The following is a 20,752-nucleotide window of genomic DNA, read 5'->3' as shown; positions in this document are numbered from 1 at the left end:
CCCTCAGCTCTTCAGCTCAAGGCGAGCGCTCTACCACTTGAGCTACAGCGCCACTTCCGGTTTTCTGGTGGTTTATTGGAGATAGGAGTCTCAAGGTCTCTCCTGCCCGGGCTGGCTTTGAACCACGATCCTCAGATCTCAGCCTCCTGAGTAGCTAGGATTACAGGCGTGAGCCACCAGCGCCCGGCCAATTTAGGATTTTGTATGATAGCAGTTATACCTGACTCTTATGTTTCTTTTAGTTAAGAATCTTTCATTTTTTTTTTAGTTTGGTACTAACTTGTTGAAAAGATTGTCAGTGATCCTGAGCAACATCTCATGCTTCATGCTGAAATATATTTAAAAAAAATCAGAAGTATGTAACAGATTCCCACCCTCCCCCAAAAAGAAAAAAATACAAGATAAATGAAAGTATTACTCTATAGAGTTATGTACCTGAAATCCTCCATATTGGAGGATATAATATTTCTGATATTAAACCTATAAGTCACATTTATTGTAAAAGGGCTTACCAGTATGCATAATTTTTCTGTAGATTGCTCTAGAGGCTACATTGCATTCAGCTAGAAACTTCCTTTATATGTGTATCATAATCATACCAATTTTTTTAAATGGTACAGAATTATGGCTTTTAATAAAAGAACTGTATGAAACTTAACGTCAGTTCCTGTCAGACTAAGTCTGTCTTAGACTATAACGCACTTAATCACTGTAACAAACTTCCTGACAACTTATGGTATGAAGATTTATTTTTGTTCCCACATCCAGAAATGTAAGTCCATAGCCCTGACCCTTTTGAGCCTGGTGATACAACATCATGGTGGTAGGAGCATGTGGCTGAAAATACGTCATAGCAGGCAAAAAGAAAGTAAGGACAAGATATAGCTCCCAAGGTCATGTACTCTGTCACTTACTTTCTTGAGAGTTAGATCTACTTCCCACTCCTACAACCTCGCTAAAATAGCACTACTAGCTGAGGATTGAGCCTTCAATATATGAGCATGTAGGGATCACTTTGTATCTAAATCATAACCCTGTTCTTGAATCTAAAAACAATGTTAGTATAATTTTTTCTACTTAAATTTAGAGGATTGTAAACAATGCTGCTCTATAAAGGAAATAGCCCGTGCTTTACAAATTTCTTCCTTCTTTCCTTCTTCCCACTTTACCTCACTTTTAAAGCTAAGGAATTAGGAGTCATTCAGAGCCAACTATGTTATTGCACACCTATAATTCCAGTACTTAGGAGGCAGAGGCAGTGGGATTGTGAGTTCGAAGGCCAGTGTGGGCTACATAGCAAGAACCTTGTTATAAAACCAAGGGCTGGGGCTATATATAGTATTTGAGTGCTTGCCCAGTATGTACAAATCCTGGGGTTCCATACTCTCAACACTGACAAATGAAGTCAATTAGAAAGATTGCAGTAGTATAAAGTTTACTTGTAGAACTCTAGAAAGTCATTTGATCAAATGAAGAAAGTTGAAGGATATAAGCCTTGAAAGTATAGATAGGTAACAGCAGTTTTTGCATTATCAAAATTAAATTGCCCTTCTATATAAAGTTTATCTCTCTAAACTACTTAAACAGGAAAAAAGTCACCAGAAGACTTTCTTGTCTTCAGTATTAATCAGCTGAATGACATAGGCAGATTCCATTACCTATTTAAGATCAGTTGACTTTTTTTTTTGTGAGTGTGTGTGAGTCCTGTGGCTTGAACTCAGGTCCTGGGCACTGTCCCCAAACCTCTTTGTGGTCAAAGCTAGCACTCTTACCACTTGAGCCATATTGTTCTGAGTAGTTTATTAGAGATAAAAGTCTCACGGACTTCCCTGTCTGGGCTGGCCTTGAAACTCAATCCTCAGATCTCAGCCTCCTGAGTAGCTGGGGTTACAGGCATGAGCTACTGGTGCCCGACTTCAGCTGACTTTTGCATCGCTAAACCTTCTTTTAAGGAAGAACTGGGTTGATGTTTGCTGGAGCTCTTAAGCTCTGTTTTGTCTTTGACTGTAACCAGTTTAAAGAATACTTAGAGTAGCAATATTCCAGTGAATATTACAGAAAAAGAAATACTTGTTCCTGTTACTTGTATGTGGTAAATTAAAAAGATACATGGTAAATTAAAAGTTCATTGGGATTGGGTTTGCACTTCAGCAATCACTTTACACAATCTAGTCATTTGATACCTTGCATTTCATTGCCAGTCATTACTGACTTACCAATATCATAACCAATTATTTTTTTTCTTGGTGTTGATAATAGATCTTGAACTCAGAGTGTCATGTTCTTGATTATCTATTTTGCTCAAGACTGGTGATCTACCACTTGAATTATACCTTCCCTTTTGGCTTTTTTGGTGGTTCATTGGAGATACGAGTCTCACAAACTTTGCTACCGGGGCTGCCTTTGAACCGTGATCCCTCAGATCTCAGCCTCCTGAGTAGCTGGGATGACAGGCATGAGCCATCAGTGCCTGGCTAGGATCAAAGATTAAATATCACATTCATCTCATTAAAGCCAAGTTGAGTTGTGCTCTTAGGGTATAAAGCTCTTTTTTTTTTTTTTTTCCTGTTCTGGTAGGCAGTGGTAGGTCAAGTGTGATTTTTTTTCCCCATTTAAAATCCTTGAGATGAACCCACATCTCAATGAGTAAGGACAGACAATACATTTATGTTCTATTCGAGTACTCAAAGTATTAATTATTCAACAGTGCAAAAGGCCTGCAAGCCATTGAGTGCTAATTGCCCAGGGGAAAAAAAGAATAAATTAGTGTAAACCATTTTCCCTGTATAGCTCAACCTTCCTAAGCCTGTAGTTTTGTTTTTTACATTTTTATTACTTTATCTTTAAGTAGTTGTACAAAGAAGTTTCGATTCTACAAAAACAGTATATGAGTATAAGATGTCTGACAACATTGTCACCCATCACTCCTAAACCATCCCTTCTCTCACTTTTTTTTAAAAAACTGGGATTAGGCGATTATATAAATTTCACATATTTCACAGTATTGTGGAATAGTGATATTTAGTTAAAGTCACAAAACATTTTAACCTTCACAAGACAAATTTTCATTATCATGGTCTATAAAGTTTGTGAATTCTATGAGCTTTGACAATACAGATTATTTCTTGCACATCAGGTGATGATTACATTTCTTTCCTTTTGCTTAGTGTAGGCTGTTCTCTCTTTCCCTGTCATTCCTCCTTCCCATTGCTGTCTTTGGATTGCTTAGATCTTTTTCTTCTATGTCCAGTGCAGCTGATATGCCCCTTTGTTTTATGTTGTTCCATTTCCCACTTACTCTGTTCCTCCTCCTGGCTTCTACGATGCTTTTTTATGTTTACTAAAAATACATCTCCATTTATTCCTAAATTTGAATGCCCATACAATCTGTCTTCCTATGACCTTCTCTAGCTTTTCTCTTCTTTGAGCATCATAAATTCCAGAATATTCTCAAATGCTGTACTGGGAAGGTGTCTTTTGTCACATTTCTAAGATGTGTTCATTCTTAGATGTCCTTGATTGTTGTTGAGGGCTTTGGACTATTTCAAGTAAACTATTAATATTATTCAAAGAACATTTGTAATTCTCCTTTTTAAGGACAAATACAAAGTATTTATGGCAAGACTATGACCCATTCAGCTAAAATAAATATTTGTAAAATTCAACTTAGGTTCACATTCTAAAACTGTGTCTCCTTTTATCTTTTGTAACAATACTGTATACGTTACTTCAGTCCCCTGTATTTCAAATCCCTTATCTGTAAAATGAAGATAATGATGGCAACACATACTCTGTAATTTGATAGAACAATACTTGACATCCAAGGTTTCAGTAACTTACAATTTTAGTAAATATATCATTATTTTAATCTTATTATTGTTAGTTCAAATCAGTCCCTAAGTAAACATGATCTAAAATGGGAACTTTTTAGTTTTTATTTCACCCATTGCATTGAAGGTCAGATTTCTATTTTTAATTTTAAAACTATGATAAATGAGAGTAAGAATACAATAAAATAACATTAAAGTATTTTATATGACTGTAAAAATGTCTTCAGCTCTAATTTATATTTGCATGAAAACTGCAAGAAAAATAAAGTGACAATGTAAAGTTTAATCTCAGTGCTCTGACAATGTAGCAGAAAACTATAGAGATTTGGCCATATAAGCCTCATAGTGCCAAGAATACTAGTTGGGTAATAGTTAATTTAGATATATTTTCTGATTGACTTCTCAGAATAAACTTGTGAGTTTGCTAGTGTAGAATTTCTTTATGAAAATATGAAGTAGAGCACAGGTTAAGCAGGTAGCAATGCCATTTGAAAACCATGTCATACCTTGAATAACATCCTGTCTTAGAAATTCAATAACTGTGTTGTTTTGTTGTTGTTTGTTTGTTTTGGGTAATGTTATATAATTTCTCCTAAGCATCTCTTGTAAGTGTTGTTAATAAGAACAGTATTGACTACATAAGCTTGTGATAATTAAACAAAATACAAATTAAACTATTTAATACCTATTGTGCCTGTGATAAATAGCAGCTGTAGGTAAATGACTTGTCCAAAACCACTCAGTATAAATCAGTGTATATCTGGTGGTGTTTTGAGTTCCAAGTAGAAGTCGCTCATTAAAAGTGGCTTTAAGAAAACAAGAACCAGCCTTTATACGTGTATAGGCTTGTAATCCCAGTACTTGGAAGATGGAGGCAAAAGGATTGAGAGTTCAAGGCCTGCTTCAGCCTCACAAGGAGACCTTGTCAGAAAACAAAACAAAAAAGAATGTTTGTGAACTCAAGTAACAAGAAACTGTGGGTCCCATCACTTTCCATAGTCACTTATTGGTCATTTGGAAAGAGAAAATAGAAGCTGTTTGTTTTTGTTTTGTTTTGTTTTTCTTTAAGCCTTCTTTGCTGCTCCTTCATGATTACATCATGTCTCCCATAGTTCTTTGTGTCACTCTGGCACCCAGTTTGTGGTAAAGACTTGTTTTCTCTAGCTTATCTATTTTTAAAATCAAGGAACAATTTCTCAGAAATATCCCAGACTTTTCTTACCTTTTATTGGCTAGATTTGAGTTACTTGTCCTTTCCTAAGCAGAGAGGAGTAAGATTGTCTTGGTGCATCTGTGTTAGCAAGACATGGCTTGTTGGAGATAACATATATTTCTCTGAATATGGGACTATTCAGAAAATGAAAATCCAAACACAAAATCTGTGAGTAATAAAGAAAACAAATGGAGAGGGAATTACTTGGGTAGTCATTTTTTGTTTGTTTAGTATATAAATTAGTATATATATATATATATATATATATACACACACACTACTGAGTCATTTTTTGTTTGTTGGGTATGTACTACTGAGATTTTTTTAATTGATTATCTTATATAAGGAAATTCAAATGTTTCTCTTGCAATTAGTTTTTTTACATGATTTTAAAAATAGAAACATCTAAGTTGATGTAGTAATTTAGAATCTCTTAAATTTTTTCCTATGAGAGACTATATTTACTTTTAGTAGGATTATTTAACGAATAATATGGTTATGTTCCATCTTTATACTAAGGTAGAACTGTCATTGGCTTTTCATTCTGGGCTTGAATTTTATGATTCTATAAGAGACCTAAGTTTATGTACTATGTATATTGCATCATCTAGATGATTGTCCTTTCAGTGAATTCTTGGATAGCAAACATGCTTGTGAATTGAGATGGTTAGATGGGTTTTTGTCACAGGGAGACTTTTCAAAATATTCCAGTCCAGTAATCAGCATGTTGTTCTAGAGGCTTCATAGCACTGCACATGTGGATCACTTGATCTCTTAATATTGTTCATATTTAATACCCAGTCGACCTGTTCCTATTTTAATATCAGTAGAACTCCATCAAAAATGCATTTAAGAAACGGTGATTATAGAATCATAACAGTTTAGAGAGATAATATAAATTTCACAGTTGTATTCTTAATATGCTGTATATGGCAAATATATTCTACTTAATATAATAATAGTTAATATTGTGTACGTTTAATATTGTATACAATATTACATTACAGTATTATAATACATGTTATATTGTTTACATTTACATACACAATCACATATCATGTGTTTTATGGAGAGTTGAGGAGATTTATCAGGACAGTTTGGTCTACTTGAAATGCTACTTTTAGTGGCTTATGTTTGACCAGGACTCTGAATAAGATGGTACACAACTGAAAGACCTTGCGGTTTGTTGCAAGAAAGTAGCCAGAAATGTATTGGCAGTGTGATTTTGTTGGTGTTGATTTGGTTTTTAACCTTAGGTAGAGCCTCTAAACTTGTAAGGTGTATGTATAGAATTAAACCAATATAAAAATTGTGTTTTTTTTTTCAGGCAACTCGTTGTAACTGTCACCAGAACTCTAAAGGCGAAAAATGTACATATGCTGATAAGTACACCCAAACACCCTGGAGAAGAACTCCTGTAAGTGACATGCTCTGGACTTCTTCTCTTATCATTTGCTGTTGTCATATTTTGTTTTGCTCTTTTATGCTAATCACTAATAATTTTGAATTTGCCATGGCTGCTGTTTTTCTTAGGTAAGTTGTTTTGTTTTTTTCTTGTCTCCTAGGTGTTTGTGTGCTTTCTAAAGCTTCTTGTTCTATATAAGCAAATGTGCATTTACTAGCTTTTCCATCTGCACACTGTAGCTCGTGTTCTTTGAGTGTCCACTCTTCTCACTGCATGTTTTTAGGAGAGCAATGTTTTCACCTGCCCTACAGAAGCTATATAAGCTGTCCCAGTTCAGCAGCATATTACACTTTGAAGAGACATGAGGTAGCAATTCCTTTTTTTGTTGTTAAAGTTCCAAATACATTTTACTATTACAGCTACTCACAAAATGTTGAGGGTATTAGGAAATATTAATACACAGAGTAGATTGTAAAGGTTGTGTTTAGGCAGTTAGTATATGGTTTCTTCTAAACAATACAGAGTTATCTATCCCTTGTTTGTTATTGTTGTTGTTGTTAATGTTATATCACAAAGCATATGTAGGGCTAAAAATATCCTGACCATTCAGACTGAGTTTTCTTGGAACTTAGTTCAGGTTGTCCTCATGTGACTACTAGTCATTATTATCCTATTGTATGATTTCTTTCATACTAAGAGAGTGCCTGATAAACCATGGCCCAGTCTTTTGCCTTGCATTTAACTGCAGAGTCCTAGTAACAAAAGTGAATGGGGAAACAAAAAGGTTAGTATAATCAGTTCAACCATAAAATGAACCTATAACTGTAGGCATTCAAAGTTTATAAAATAGTTAATTTTTTTCATCTAATAAATAATTACTTTTTTGTGCTGTTGAGGTGTGATGGCAGAATGAATTTATTCAGAAAAAGTTGGTTGTTCATTTCGTAGCCTAGACTTAGAATTTTAAAGTAAAAGTGAGATTTGAAGATAGAAATACACTTGAGGAATACACAAATAGTGATTCCTCTAATGATCACTATGTAAGGGTGCTAAACCTGGTCAGTTAATCATTGATATAAGCTGCTGTAATTCTATAAAGTCCAGAAGATGGGGTTAGTTACTGGAAAAATAAGGAGGTTTGTGAAAAGAGTAAAGGCAGCTTTTTCAAAAGCAAAAGTCACCAATCGATTGAAATTACATAATGTTTTACAGTGTTGACATTTACCTGTTTGACAGCATTTCAAAAGAAAAGTTCTTGCTGTGCCCTTATGAATGACATCTATTCTTTCTAGATTTTTCCAGTTTTTCCACATGGATGTTTGTGAGTTCGGGCCACAATACTAAGTACATTGGCATTCCTGTTCAGTATGAAAAATTCCCTTTTATATCTTCATGGAAGTCTTTATATATATATTACTCTCTGGCTCCCTTGATCTCACTGTTCTGGAAACTGGATTTTCAGTCCTCCTTACTAGACAAAGTAACTGGTGCAGAACAATACCACCACACTTGGCAGTGTCCCTAGTCTTGGGCAAAGGTCAGTGTTCCAGTGGTACACCCCTAACCCAGATTTCAACTTGCTCTGCTTGTCTGCTAGTGAAGGAATTACCTAGCTTAAATACCTTCATTTTTTTTAGATAAGTTAACAAATTCTGGGGATATTAAATGGCCTACTAAAGTTTCTACTATAAAGGAGGCTGAGCTAATACTCAGGATTCCTGACTTCTAGCCCAGAGTTCCTTGTCCTAAAACCTTTATGAGGAGCCTTGGAAGACAAGAGGTTTTGCAAATCAGAATGGATAAATGCCCTTGGCACAAGGAAAGTAAAGCAAAGAAGTAAAAAGGAACAGTTGGGCAGTAGTTAAATATATGATTATGTCCGAAACATAAATGTAGTATTTTTTTTTGTTTTGGAAGAGTTTTGCTCTACAGCCCAGACTGGTCTTAAACTCACGATCCTCCTGCCTGAGCCTATTGAGTGCTGAAATTACAAGTGTGAACCACAGCTCCTGGCTCAGATGTATGTTTAAGAAAATAATGACATTAGTGTAGAATTAATTTTTTCATCCAGGAATTACTATATAAGTAGTTTCGTGTATTTAACTAAATAATCTTAAATATGAAGTGCTAAATATTGAGGATAAACTCTTTGAATAATGTTTCTTCTCTTTAAACTTCATTTGAAATATATTAGGTGGGAAACCATTTACTATAATCAGAATGATATTATTTTCTCAAGAAGTTACTTACACTTAATTCCAAATGTTCTTTTTTTTAGGAACTTAACCATATTTAAAACAGTTTTGATGATATGAAAGTGTGAAAATACAGCTTGATTCTTTGGAAACATTTAGTTTGTTAGGCCATAATTTTAGCAATAAAACACTTGTTTAAAAATCTTGTCTTATTTTAAGAAAAGTATTTTTGATATAAGCCTTTGACAAGGTTAAAAGTTATAATCTGAGTTTGTTTTTCATCCTTTCTTACAGTATTTTGGGAAATTTAAATGTTCTTCTTTACATTGTCTCAGTCATTTGACTGTAGAATCTACATCAGATTTGTGAGGGAACCATTTTTTTTTTTGTGAATTTCCTCCAGACACAAAGAATCTGGCTTCAATGGGAGTTGGAAAAGAATGATGGAGGCGAAAGAGTTATTTTCTTTAGGCCTGTGGCTGCCATTTAGGAGAAGAAAAAGTGAGCAAAAGCACTAGACATTGATCAAAATGAACTAAGCAACTCAATGGCAGCCATGGGAGGGAGGGAACAAGTGGGAAAGAGGGAACAGCTGATGCTATGCAAAACAAAAGAAATGTACATATCACCCAATGTGGAAGATATAACTGTATTGCAAAGCTCATAGAACTCATAAATGTTATAGACCACAATAGACAATTTGCCCCATGAAAGTTAGAATGTGTTTGTGTCTTTTAACTAAGCATCACTATCCCACAATACTGTGAAATTTGAGAAATTATGTAATCATTTAATCACAATAAAGAATTTGAAAAAAAAAAAGAAAAAGTGAGCAAAATAAGACAAGACATCCCAGCTAGGAATTTCTGGAGGAAAGGGAGAGGTAGACAAACATGACAAAAAGAAAAGACAACAAAACCCACAACAACAAAATAAAATCTCTTGTTTTCATTTCTTAGAGTTGATTTTGAAAAATGCTGCTTTTGTTATCTTTTCCTTTTGTCTTATTTGTTAGATTATTTGTGTTTGGGAGGGTTAGTGGGTCACGGAAAATGTGGACAAAATGTGAACAAATATAGTAGTGGTATTCACTAGACACTGGAAAATGAACTGTACAACTTGGCGAGGGGCGGGGGGTGAGAGGGGAAAAACTGGGAATGAGGGAAGGAGTGACATGGTTCAAAAACAAATGTTCTCATTACCTGACTTATGTAACTGTAATCCCTCTGTACATCACCTCTACAATAACAATACATTACACTTGAAACAAAAGAGAATGGCTGACTTCTGCCAGAGCAACAAAATGGAAATTTTCTGGGTGTTACTTAATGGTCATAAAATAGACATTAGGATATAGGAGCAAAAAACAAAGCATGAAAAAGGAAAGGAGCAAAGGAAAATTATCACTTACTCAATCACCAAACACCTTCATGCTGACTGTGCCATGCATTAGGTTAAACTGGGAGTATAAGCTTGAAGAAGATAAGTCTCACAAGCATCTCCTGGTGCTTTCCAATATCTCCAATATGTCTATGCCTAATTGCTATTAACCTTAGTCTCCCCTACACATAAAGACTAAGAAGTGACAGGTACAAGTGTATAGCTTACCTACAGTATTGTTGTATACGAAGCCAGGTTTTCTTCACTTTGAGGAAATAGCTGCTTCTCTTTTGGATGGCTGCAATTAGTGAGGTGACAAGAAGGAACAAAGAGAACACAAGTCATACCTCTGGGAAAGGAGGACAGATGGTTGATAGCAGCAAGAGGTCACAAGAAGGACTTCCTTAAGAGAGAATTAAGAGCTAATTGGGGGCCCCCGTTGTGTGTGGTAGAGATCGGTAGTAGTCCATTGTGAAACTTAATTTTTCTGTATTACTTAGTTGCTGTGACAAAGAAATATATGACAGAAGCAACTCCAAGGAGAAAAGGTTTATTTTGACTCAAAGTCCCAGAGGGTTCAGTGCAGGGTTCTTTGGCACCATGTGCCCTGGGCGGAAGAACATCATTGCTGTTGGGATGATGTTGCAGAGGAGATCCTTCCCCTCTTGGAAGATAGGAAGCGGAGAGGAAGGGACCAGGTCCTTTTCTCTCTCCAAATAGCATCACCACTGGGAGCCAGGCATTCAACTCGTGAACCTTTGGGGACATTTCAAACTATTAACACCATGGAAACATACTTTTAGTATTTAAAAAAATTTGGGGGAGAGGGGGATTGTTGAAAAAACGTAGTTTCAATAAGAATGTAAAAGAAAAAGCTTCCACAAAAAGTTCAGTTCATGTCAGTATCAATAACATGTGATAAAATTCAATGTCTTTTTTCAAAAGAATGAGGAAAAAATGATAATAATACTTTATAAAATGACAAAGCCAAAAGGGAAAAAAGGCTTTCTAAAGTGACTTTTTCCTTTTTTGTCCTTTTTCTATCAAGAAGTAACAATACCCTTAGTCTGTAGCATAAAAAGTAAGAAAGCAAAATTATTTAAGAAATATTTACATCACTCAATTATACTAAATGCTCACAGCCATTATTAACATTCTATATATGGTCTTCCAGATTTGGTAATTTATGTTTCTGGGCATGTGAAGATCTGTTAAATTTACGTAGTTGGAATTATTATACAAACTTTGTCTGAGACATGTACCCAGATAGAATTGTGAAATGGTTCTGGTTCATTAAAAAGACTAGCAAGAGGTGCTGGGAAGATGGCTCAGTGGTAGAGCGCTTGCCTTGCATGCATGAGGCCCTGGATTCGATGCCTCAGCACCACATAAGCAAAAAGAAAAAAGCTGGAAGTGGCGCTGTGGCTCAAGTGGTAGAGCGCTAGCCTTGAGCTGAAGAGCTGAGGGACAGCGCCCAGGCCCAGAGTTCAGGCCCTACAACTGGACCAAAAAAAAATTAAAAAAATAAAAAATTTTAAAATAGAGTAGCAAGAGAGTGAAAGGTGCCTACTCATTCACACAAAAATAGTGGGAGGGCTGGGTGCTTGGTTGCTCACACCTGTAATCCTAGCTACTCAGGTGGCTGTGATAGCAATTCAAAGCCAGCCCAAGCAGGAAAGTCCATGAGACTTTTGCACAACCTCCAGTTAACTACCAAAAAAGCCAGAAGTGGAGCTGTGGCTCAAGTGGTAGTGTGCTAGCCTTGAGCAGAAAAGCTCAGGGGCAGTGTGCAGTCCCTAAATTGAAACCAGAGGTCTGACACCAAAATAAATAAATAAGTACGTACGTAGAACAGAACAGAATAGAATAGAATAGTGAGAAGGGAGCTAGAAGTACTATTGGTTAGTGGTAATTTTGAGAGACCAAGATTCATTCTATATATACAGCTTAGTCTTTTCAGATCTGTGAACAAACACAGCCTTAAAAATAGCATTTTGCTAGTCAATTACTTCATTTTAATAGATGAATTTTCATTAGCATAGGGTTTTTAAAAACTATTTGATCATCTTAAGTTAGAAAAGCCTTCCAAAAATTAAAAGTTCCTGGGTACACACTCTCAAATCCTTTATTATTTATTTTTCCAATGAAAACTGAGTGTAGGAAGAAACAGATTTTTGTCAGTATCTTAGTCCAGTGAAAAGATGCTAGCAGTGAAAACTCAGATTGTGTACAACACTGTTTTCTCTGTTGTTTTAAGCACTATTATACAAAGAAAGGCAAAGAAATTATCAATATACATTTCAGATGTTTTGTTAAACTTAGTTTCTAATACTAAATCAAAGATTAGTCCACATCATTGCCTATATAGTGCATACATATAATTTACAAGTTCAGCAGTGGAAATAGAATGAATATTCTGAGCAATCCTTTGTACTTAGAATTAAGTTTTCATGCTTCAGGTTTACTGAGTCAGATATGCTCCCATTATAACTTCAAAAACTATAAAAGATGTAAAGTCAAGTGCAACACAGAAATCATATTAAATGCTTACCATTTGCCCAGGGGAAAGTTTAGCAAGTTCATAACCACCACAATTTTACTAGGAAGGAACCCATCTTATTTTTCTTGCCTGGGAGATGCATTTTTTTGCAAATTTAACTAGGATGAAGCTATTGACTTATATTTTCCATGGGAGTATTTTACAAGTGTTTTAACAGTTTGATTTGTGGATATCTTTGATTAGTGAGGAGGCTGGGTATAACAGAGACCCAAGCTGGTGATACATGTGTGGGATTGAACAGTCAACATTTCAAGGGTATTCTAATTCTGATAATCTGTGATTAAAAGTAATCACGCTAAAAAAGCTATATGTTATTCAGATTAAAAGCATGTGTCTAGACTCTGTGGCCTGCATGCTACATTCTTCATAAAGGACTTACTGTCTCAATGGCCTAATTCTTTTTAATGAGATGCTAGTTCTGTAACTTCAACTAATGTTTTTATTTTTACCTTTTAATTTTCTAACATTCTATGATTTAAATGTTTTTATGGTAACTTTTTGATTGACCTGATGCACATATGAATGCATTTTCTTTAATACCTAAAATCTGTTTCTCTTAAGTTCTTTCCTTTTCTGCAAACAGACTAGGTAACTACTATATTAAAGTGATACATAATGATGAATGTGATATATTCTGGAAAGATGAATATTTCTTATTTGTTAACTATAAATATAGAGGAAAATAGATTTTTCCTTAAAATGTTTGAAAAATCTAGGTTCAAATTGTAATATAATCTCAGTAATTTGAGCTGCCTGTATTATTTTAAAAAGTGAAACTTGTCTTCTCATGAACCACTATTACTGTTATTTTTTTACAAAAACACACAAAAATGAATTATGACTTTGGTTTCTCTATTTTTCGGTTCCTTTTTTTTATTATTATACCCTCCCTACCCCCTCTCTCTCTGCACAGGGTGGGTATTCTGCTCCCTCCTTCTCTCCTTGGCAGGGCTCCTTCCAGGGGATCCCACGGACTGTTCCATCGCACCGCAGACAGAGTGAGTCTGTGTCTCTCACTCCTTTCCTGCTCTGGCTTCCAGTTCATGGTATTTTCCTTCTGCATGACCTTCCCTCCCTCTCCTTTCCCCTTACTGAGAGACCTGCAGGCCAATGCTTTATCAATGAGCTACCTCTGATCTCCTGTCTTAACACTTCCCTGACTGCATGTGAATAGACTTTAAACCTGTGGCCTTCTGAAAGCTCTGAGGTTAATGACATTCTAATGCTGTTTAAAACCTATTGCCAGGGACCCTAGGCCCATTGACATGCATCTGTCTAAATTCATTTCTTTTTTATAAGACCTTGACCTGTGTGAATAAACTTGTTTTTATCCAATGATTGGAAAAATGTACACACTATGCACAATGGTTTGATAGACAGATGCATATTGTTTAGGGACTGGGCTTACTAGACCATTGCACATTTCTTAAACGCTTCCTAATTAAAGGCTTTGATTGTGTTTTGCAGTCATCTCAGATATCTTTTCAGTTTTTTTTAAGGTTTCTTTAATTTAAAAAAACTAATATGTCTTTGCAATTTGTCAGCTGCTTTCCAGCACAGAAGAAACTGTTTTTGAATGCATGGTTTACTAATATTTCTAATGACTCAGTTATTGTTTGACCTTATGATTACTATTTATATTAAATCTACTTTCTAAAATATTGTTTATTACTTTGTATTATGTATTTAAAGTATACCTGGTAAGTTGGTTATATTTTATCTTTTCTGAAAAGTCACCCAAAAGGCTAATATTAGTGAAGAATATTTAAATATAGTTCGTTGGAGTCACTAATAGGCCCTCCTGGATTTATTATCATTTGTGATTTATATTTTTTCATTAATTATCTTACTCAATATAAGAAGTGTCAAAAGCTGTGTTTTGACACTTTGAGCAACTAGGAGTTTGATTTATTTAAGTACATTTCATTTCTTGAGGGTGAGTCCAGATTTAATGGCATCAACAGGAATTCCAAAAAAGATAGGGAGTTTGCCTTCTTGCTTCTTTTTTTCTTATATCCTTTTTGTTTGAATGAGAAAGGGAGTTTGTGTAGCCTCTCATTTAATGAGAGAAGAAGAGAATCTACTAAGTCCTTTATAAATACGATATTTTATTTCTTGTATTCAAATTGAAGTTTCATCCTTTTTTCCTCTATTTAAATTAAAGCATCCTGGTGCCTGAGCGATCAGAGCAAATTGCTAGTCAAGTGATTTGAAATTTCATCAGGACAGTATGCTCTTAAACTTGGAGCCAGTAAGTGGCAGGGCTTGATAGGTTTACCTCAAATCAACTCACTTAACTTGGCTCTTAAGTCCTTTTTTTTTTTGGTTGGTTCTGGGGCTGAACTCTGGGCCTGGGCACTGTCCCTCAGCTCTTCAGCTACCACTTGAGCCACAGTACCGCTTCCAGCCTTTTTCTGCTTATGTGGTGTTGAGGAATCGAACCCAGGTCCTCATACATGTGAGGCAAGCACTCTATCACTCAGCCAACTTCCCAGCCCTCTTAAGTCCTTTTTTAATTCCTTTTTTCCCTGCCTAGGGATTCCCCTGTCTTCCTGTCTTGCTGGAATAGGCAACTGAAGTTTAGGGTTAACAATTGTGTATACCAAATAACATTGTGTGTGTGTGTGTGTGTGTGTGTGTGTGTGTGTGTGTGTGTGTGTGTATACACACACACACACACACACAATGTTATTTTATTTATTTTTTGAAAATATTTTGTCAGTCATGGGGCTTGAACTCTGGGCTTAGGCGCTATCCCTGCACTCTTCAGCTCAAGGCGAGCTCTCTACCACTTGAGCCACAGTGCCACTTGGGTTTTCTAGTGGTTTATTGGAGATAAGAGTCTTGTGGACTTTCCTGCCTGGGCTGGCTTTAAACGGCAAGCCTCAGATCTCAGCCTCCTGAGTAGCTAGGATTATAGGTGTGAGCCACCAGCACCTGGCAAATTGCAGATATATTTTTAAAACATATCTCTTAGACACAGTTGTTTCACTGGCTTAACTTGCATATCTGTAGATATTTCTTGTCCTTCTTTGCATCAGTAGTCTTCCATTTTCAGGTGCTTCTTCTTCAAGTTCACAGCAAATCTTTCATCTCCAACCATAAGTGACATTCTCCTATAGTACCGCCCAGCTCTCTATTTTTTTAATAAGTTTTTTATTGTGAAAATACTGTACAGAGGGGTTACAGTTACATGAGCAAGGTAATGAGTACATTTCTTATCAAGCATTGTTGCCTCCTCCTTTGTTTCCCCTACCATCCCTTCCCTCTCATCTTCATAACTACACTCCCCCCCCCACCTCTGTATTTTTGACTTCACTGTTTTCTTGTCTTTTTGTGCCAGTGCCATGACTTGAATTCAGGGCTTCATGTTTTCACTCAGCTTTCTTGTTCACAGATGGTGCTCTTCTGCTTGAGCCATGCCTCCAGTCTGAGGCTTTTTCTTCCTGGGCTGGTTTCAGACTGCAGTTTTCAGATCTCAGCCTCTTGAATAATTAAGGTTACAGGTGTGAGCCACCAGCACCCAGTATGCTTTTCAGTTTTGTAGATCAAGCCTCTGTCTCTGCATCTCCAGATTAGTAAGATGGAAGTTTTTGTTCTGCAGTTTGGATGGCTGAAAGTCAAACACTGACGTCATTTCTTGAGGAACTTTTCATAGCCTACAGAGCTAAGAGAACCAACGTTGGGATTTCATTATTGATACTCGTAGGGCACTGTCTGTAGGAAGGGATAAACCTTAGGACCCTTTTTGGTTCATTAGAAGAAAAAAGAGTGCTGGGAAGGTGGCTCAGTGGTAGAGCGCTTGCCTTGCATGCATGAGGCCCTGGGTTCGATTCCTCAGCACCACATAAGCAAAAAGAAAAAAGTTGGAAGTGGTGCTGTGGCTCAAGTGGTAGAGCACTAGCCTTGAGCTGAAGAGCTAAGGGATAGCACCCAGGCCCAGAGTTCAGGCCCCACGACTGCCCCCCCCAAAGAAAAAAAGAAGAAAGATTTTACGTATGTTTTAACTATTTTGAGTTTACTCTGATATCAGCTGAAGCAGTTTATTTATTTACCTATTTATTCATGTGTGTTCACAGGAGCAAATTCAGTGTTTTTCATAGGTATTGGGATTGATTTACCTTTTTCTGCAGTATGCTTATATTCATTGACAAGTCTGTCTCTCCATTTAGACAATATATATTTACAGTACTCAGTGTTGAGGGAGTTGACTGTGTAAGTAATGGAAGATAGTGAGGGTTCTACTATAATCTACTATAACAATCTCTTTCACTAAAACTTTCACATTAGGCCTTCTTCAACACAGACGTGTATGTGCCATATCTATCCTTGGCCAAGCTTAAGTAGAAAAAACCTGGTTTTGATTTTATGTGTTTTTGAACTTAGTAAAGTAGAAGGCCTTCCAGCAAAAAAAAGCTGGTCTAAATATGCAGAGTAGATAATTCATGATTACAGCAAAGTAAGTTAATCTGGAAAGCTGCAGTGGTCTAGAGTGTCCTGGCTGAATTACAGTCATCTCTAGAAAGTAGAGAAATTGGAAATTCCTGTTTCTGTTTTTGTTTTCATTTCTCTGGAGATTTTTAACTTATACATATCTTCCAAAGTTTATTAGTAGTTACTTCATGATCTTTATGTTCTGATGTAATTGTTTTTATCTAGATTAGTAGCAAATAATGTACACTTAGACGTTTGGAGATCTTTTCAGCTGTCTGTGGGGATTTTAGCTGTAGTCCATGTTCATATAACTGGCTTTGGTTTAGTGTTTTTAACTCTAATTTCCAATTGTACAACATTATGATAATCTATCTTACAGTAGATTTTAATAAAAAATTGCTTTTGACAAGTAAAAAGCCTTCATGGTCATCCAGCTAGCATTTTCTATTATAGCTCACGCTTATAGGGTATTTCTGTTTCACAAAGTATAAACTTTCCTTGTCTTCTTGCCTCAGAATCTTATCTGGTAGCCTAGGCTGGCCTCAAATTTAGGAGCCTCCGTGTTGTGATTATGGACATATACCATCACATGCCTATCTGATGTTTTAAAATCTGCCTTTTAATACCTTGCCTCTATGAATTCAGAAATTCCCATCTTCTTTCCATATACAATATAACTTAGACAGGAAGAGAAAAGTGGTTTCAAAATGACCAAAGGCCTTATGTGGTTATACATTCTTGTTATTCAAGCTACTTTGAAGCAGAAAGTTGAAAGACTGTAATTCAAGGCTAGCCCTGGCGAAAAGTTAGTGAACAAGCGAGCTAGGTGGAGCACATCTACAATTCCAAATATGTGGGAGGCATAAATAGAATGAACATAGTATGAGGCTGGCACTGGGCAAAAAACGCAAGACTCTGCCTGAAAACTAAAAAAAGGGCTGGGTTGTTCCTCAACTGATAGAGCAACTGACTAGCAAGCTCAAAGCCCTGACTGCAAACCCCAGAACTGCCACACTGCAGATTATATAAATGCATGCATATGTGGCATAATAGCTTGTCATTATTGCCATTGTTTCTTGATATAGTGCAGCCTGATTTCTAATGATAATTTATTCACCAAAATTACATTTAGAATCATAGTTGTAGCTGGACACCTGTGATGGTAGTTACTCAGGAGGCCAGCCTGGGCAGAAAAGCCTCTGACACTCTTTCTCCAATTAACCTGCAAAAAGCCAGAAGTAGAGCTGTGGCTCAAGTGGTAGAATGCTAGCCTTGAGTGGAAAAGCTTAGGAATAGTATAGTACCCAGGACTTGAGTTCAAGTCCTAGGTCTTTGTTTTTTTTATTTTCTTCTCATAATCTTCAAGGGTACTTCATAAAAACAATTTTGACATGTGATCACAAGTTTATTTTATATTACCACCCAATACATTTTTTTATTGTAAGCATATATTTACCATTCAGTGCACGTGTTTTTATTTAAAATTCAGACAAAATATTAATAATACATTCTCTTAAATATATTTTCTTCTCTACTCTTAAAAAATGTGACTAGCAACTTGTAGTTAGAAAAACATGGATGTATTTTGCTCGTAAGAGGTGGAACCTGTGGGTTTTAATGTACCAGTCTTAATGAGAAGGTTGATACCTTATGTAATTGAACATGCATACATTTTGTATATATAATCTTTTTTTGCAGAAATACTATTTTTAATTGGTGCCTTCTAAGGAGTGAGCCTATGACAGGAAACCTTTCTATTGTTGGAAAATACAATAGCTTGAATGGCTGTTCAAGCTATGTAAAGAGCTGTTTATTCTCAGTCCAACCAAATTGCCAACTTCCCAAAGCCTTACTTGCCCTTGGCCTTCTGACTTTGATTATATTTCCTAACTTTAGCATCTCCCTCACTTTTCTTTTCTTTAGTCCTTTAAGTTCCTGAATTCTTCTCTTAGGATTTTTACTGTATGATGAGTCAAATAATTACGTAAAAATTGCATTTGTAACTATGGTTCCAGTGGTGGATAACCTGCCTAGCAAATGTGAAGCTCTTAGTTCAAGCTCCAGTATTAGCAGAATATTTGCTTATTTATCACTTATTCATATATTGGAGTTTGAACTTGGGGCCTTATATGTGAGCCTTACCACTAGGTGTTCTTTTTTGTTTGTTTGTTTGTTTTTTGGTGCAGGTACTGGGGCGTGAACTCAAAGCCTCACATTCTTTCTTGGCTTTTTCTAGCAAGGCTGGCACTTTATTAGTTCAACCATCCTTCTACTTCCATTCTTTTATTGGTTAATTGGAGATAAGTATTTAGAGGATTTTTCTGCCTGGACTGACCTTGAACTAATAGCTAGAACTACAGACACTTGAGCCACTAACACTTGGCTGTCTGGGTCCCACAGCTGACTAAACTAAATTAGTTTAGTTTTCAGGTAGAGTCTTGGGATTTTACTTGGGGCTAGCCTCAGACTGTGATCCTTCTGCATATGTGTTCTGTGTGGCTGGAATCACAGGTATATGCCACCACTCTAGGCTTGTTTGTTGAGATTAGAGGTAGAGTCCATTTTATAATAAAAATGTAAATAAATATGAATGATGGTAGCAATTTGCTCAGGGTGAGTAAACACATGAAAATTAAGTTCTTCTCCAAGTCCTGAGCTTGAATCTATTTATTGTGGATACGATTTCAGCTTTGTAAGTTTAAAATTGTTAGGTATCTAGTTTTTTGTGATGGTTTTCATATAGTATCATAAACATTTTTCACATAGTAAATATCTTTGAAACCACTTTTTAGTTAGTTAAGGTAGATAGTAATGCATTATCATGTTCCAGTCCTGATCTAACTCTTTCCTCTTGTCTGACATTGATGTCGTTCTAGTTACAGAGATCCTATTACAGCAAAATTTTTCCTGCAAGTCAGTGCTATCATCTTAGGTGTATTCCTAGAAAGACATTATTTAATTAGAGGGTTTGCACTTCTTTTGGCATTTGCTGTTCATTTGTTGGACATTATAACAAAGTATAGCACTACATGGCTCACTCTGATGGACTCCAGCCTGTAGATGTAAGCAGTTTTATGTGGGAGGACAGGTTCAGCCTTAGTGCTTTCATGAGAAATTAGCTCTGGGAGTGACTTTTCATGAAAATAAAATATTGTCAAATGAAATAGAAACTAGGATAACTTGATAAGAAACTCAATCAATTCAGTCTTAACAGTAAATATTTCTCAAAGATGGTAATAAAATAGAACGTGATATGGTATCCATTTTTGCAGCTGTTTTTCCCATGCTGTCTAGACTAGCAATTGGGCAATTGACTAGAAATGTGCATCTAATTCATGGTCCAGTAGGCCTTCCCGTAAACATAGGCATGATTTAGTTTCTTTGACTGCGATTATGGTGGGCACAGCAATTTGTGCTTTTTAGGTGTAGTTTTCTGTGAGAATCTGCTCTAAAGATCAAGGATTTGTTTCTAGACAGTATTTGCTTCTATACCATATTGCCAGTAGCAGCTACCCTGGGCTAATGTGCTGTGCGTGTTGGTGACACCAGGGGTGTGGTACTGCTGTGATGCCGGTTACTTGCTTTTTGAACTACTCTGCATCTGAGAGGTAGATGCTAGTGATATTTTGCCTCTAGTAAATACCGTTCTGAAAGGTACAGAAATGAGAGCATTAATGATTTCCCCAAAACAACAGAAACTGTTATTGGCCCATATAAATTCTGGAGCAGACACAT

At 36.1% G+C, this 20,752-nt stretch overlaps 1 protein-coding gene across 2 annotated transcripts in view; it reads left to right on the top strand.

Moving 5' to 3' along the window:
• Ccser2 (coiled-coil serine-rich protein 2) overlaps positions 1–20,752 on the top strand; it is an 86,270-nt gene that overhangs the window by 56,790 nt on the left and 8,728 nt on the right. For both annotated transcript variants that reach the window (XM_013032093.1, XM_013032092.1), the window contains exon 7: positions 6,371–6,460. In XM_013032093.1, the coding sequence (XP_012887547.1) occupies positions 6,371–6,460 (90 nt within the window). The remainder of the gene's footprint in view (positions 1–6,370; positions 6,461–20,752) is intronic.

Source organism: Dipodomys ordii, unplaced genomic scaffold, assembly GCF_000151885.1.
Source record: "Dipodomys ordii isolate 6190 unplaced genomic scaffold, Dord_2.0 Scaffold148, whole genome shotgun sequence".
In the NCBI taxonomy this organism is placed as follows: Eukaryota; Metazoa; Chordata; class Mammalia; order Rodentia; family Heteromyidae; genus Dipodomys; species Dipodomys ordii.
The sequence above is the reverse complement of the archived record's forward strand: the minus strand, read 5'-3'. Positions and strand labels throughout refer to the sequence as shown.